The sequence below is a fragment of the Sinocyclocheilus anshuiensis genome, unplaced genomic scaffold (genome assembly GCF_001515605.1).
Source record: "Sinocyclocheilus anshuiensis isolate Anshui unplaced genomic scaffold, SAMN03320099.WGS_v1.1 scaffold659, whole genome shotgun sequence".
Taxonomy (NCBI): domain Eukaryota; kingdom Metazoa; phylum Chordata; class Actinopteri; order Cypriniformes; family Cyprinidae; genus Sinocyclocheilus; species Sinocyclocheilus anshuiensis.
The window spans coordinates 100,009-102,800 of record NW_015549698.1 but is presented as its reverse complement, the minus strand read 5'-3'; the positions used below and the strand labels follow the sequence as shown (position 1 = coordinate 102,800).

General features: G+C 39.1%; 1 protein-coding gene across 1 annotated transcript in view; it reads right to left on the bottom strand.

Moving 5' to 3' along the window:
• Positions 1–1,659, bottom strand: part of LOC107660501 (uncharacterized) — a 7,042-nt gene extending 5,383 nt beyond the window's left edge. Inside the window, exon 1 of the mRNA XM_016449814.1 lies at positions 1,467–1,659. Coding sequence (XP_016305300.1) covers positions 1,467–1,634 — 168 coding nt within the window. The 5' untranslated portion in view covers positions 1,635–1,659. The remainder of the gene's footprint in view (positions 1–1,466) is intronic.
• Positions 1,660–2,792: the final 1,133 nt, after the last annotated feature.

Sequence of the window (2,792 nt, the reverse complement as noted above, 5' to 3'; positions counted from 1 at the left end):
AATTAGAAGAGTTCTAAACTAACGCGCTGTCTTCACTGTATCTAACGCACACGCTCAAGACTGATTTATACTCGAGCGTCCGCAAGTTTGCTTTGAGTGCATGGTTGTGCTGTGGGATGTGTTTCCCATACATTTATTTATTTGTGGCGCTCACCACAATATCAAAACTGACGGATTTTCCAAAAGCTTCATTGAATAAACATGAGCACGTAACTGCACGTTTAAAAATCATAACGAGGCGCGGGTGTTTTTATATCACTGTATTTCTGAAGGAAGACTAGCTTTAGAAAATTTTCGATGTCATTTTAATTTCATCTTGCATGTTATATGCCTGATAAGTAGAGGTGGGAATCACCAGAGGCCTCACGATACGATATTATCACAATACTTGTGTCACGATACAATATTATTGCGATTTTAAATATATTGCGATATATTGCAATTTATTACCTTTTTCCAACTTCAAATTATAGCGCTGCTTTGTGTACAGCCGTTACCGGGGAAACCTCTGTTTCTCCCACTTTAAAGAACCTCCTGCTGGCAGAGAATTAATTTGCATTTTCAGTAAGTCCGTCTGATTTAGGCAGCAAACATATTTAGCTTTTCCTATATCCACGGGTGCTGCGGATAATCTGCGGGTCGGGTAATAAAAAATGTATTCTGATAATTTGCGGGTGGGTCGCGGGTGGATAAAATAAATCGTAAATGATGCAAATATTAACTACTTGTTTTTTTAAATACATTTTTTTTTCATGAGGCAGACGATTTTGTGTGTGTTAGTTCACCTGATCGGGAAGTTGCAGTGACAGAAATGGTTAAAGTGCTCAAACTTTTGCTGTGGCATTAGAGCTGGTACACCGTTGTCGCTTGCGAAATCAAAATGACGGCGCCTGGGTGTAAATGTACAGATTAAGGGCCGGTGATATTATAATAAGATCTCAACGGGGACCTGATTATAGCACTTAAAACCTGGAAAAGTCAGATTTTCATGATATGTCACCTTTAATACCACAAAAAAAAAATATATATCAAATTTGCCTTTTTCGAAGCTGCTGTATATAAAAAACACAAGGTGGCTGAATTTGCATGCTATTTAGATAGCTGAAGCGTATAGACGTTCATTACTTTCACTCACTTTAATTAGTTTTTTAGCACCCCCTCTGAACCGTTAAGCCCCTCCTTAGCACCCCCAATAAAAAAAGTCCTGGAGCCGCCACTGGCTCTTTCTCATTGGATCTAAGCAAATCTCATAAGTGACCCATTTTGATAAAAAAAAAACTGAGTTGTCACTGAAAGGTGAGGAGTTTGCATCTATGATCTATGGCAAGCACAAACACATAGTTTCTACCTAAATACATTTACACACACATAGGCTTTTCAATTATTCGAAACAAAAACAAAGCAGACGAGCTTCAACGAGCCGCAGCGGGCAGCTACTTGTGTCCACTGCTAAATGATTTATTTACCTCCAACTCTCTCTGCAGAACAGACAACCCAGGCTGCTCGCGACGTCCCGGAAATTCTCTCTTCCATATTCGTTTATTTTTCTTTTTCGGTTTCTGTCTTTCGCTGCAAATCAACGCACAGACAACTCGAAAAGCAAGCTGCTTGCTCACCGCCGCGTCAGGGTTCATTGTTTTCGAGAACTCCAGTCTCGCGCATGCTCTTACATCACTTCCCGTGTGCGTTCTTCTTCTTCTTGTTTAATGGCGAATAACTCCTTCGGAGCATTATCGCCACCTATTGTACTGGATGTCAAGTAAACTTACATAGGTGATGAGTCTGAAATTTGAGAAGGGGAAGGATTGAGAAAAAAAAAATACAATTTGGTGGATGTTTCATATTCTCTCCAATCTATGGAGCACTCTGATCACATGCTCATGCTGGCGCTGCGTGTTCAGCTCCTCTAACACTCACAATTAGCTCTTCATGCCCCAGATTAGGTAGAATACTCCCATCCACACATATGTGACCACAAAACCAGTCTTAAGTGTCAATTTTTCAAAATTGAGATTTATACATAATCTGAAATCTGAATAAATAAGCTTACCATTGATGTATGGTTTGTTAGGATCGGACAATATTTGGTTGAGATACAACTATTTGAAAATCTGGAATCTGAGGGTGCAAAAAATATTTTTTAAATATTGAGAAAATTGCCTTTAAAGTTGTCCAAATTAAGTCCTTAGAAATGCATATTACTAATCAAAAATTAAGTTTTTATATATTTATTTACAGTAGGAAATGTACAAAATATCTTCATGGTAAACACATTTCATTACACCAAATACACCAAATAATGTTCTTTTTAGCAGCATCATATGACCCCTTTAAACCTTTTCCTAAACTATCTTCATGTGTCATTCTTTCCTCCCCAAAGTGACTAAATAATATGTCACGATATACACTATATTTTCCACACCTAGAAAGCACATGATATACATTTTCAGATACACCACATCGCATAACCCATTTTCATGTAAACCTATAAGTGCCAGTGTTGATTTCTCTCGTGTGCGTTTTGTTGTGAAAAGTAGTTTGTAGTCAGTGTATTAAGCGAGGTACGAAGAATGGACTCCAGGGGCCCGTTCTTCGTACGTCGCTAACTCACGGGACAAGAACACGGGACCCAGACAAGTCCTCTGCACAATCTGACCTGTGTTGCAGCCTGGAATCAAACCAGGCTCCTTTCTCCATTTGTGTCACTGATGGAGTTTTGGTTCCTTGCCACTGTCGCCTTTGGCTTGCTTAGTTGGGGACGCTTAATTTCTGTCAATATTGTCGGCTTGATT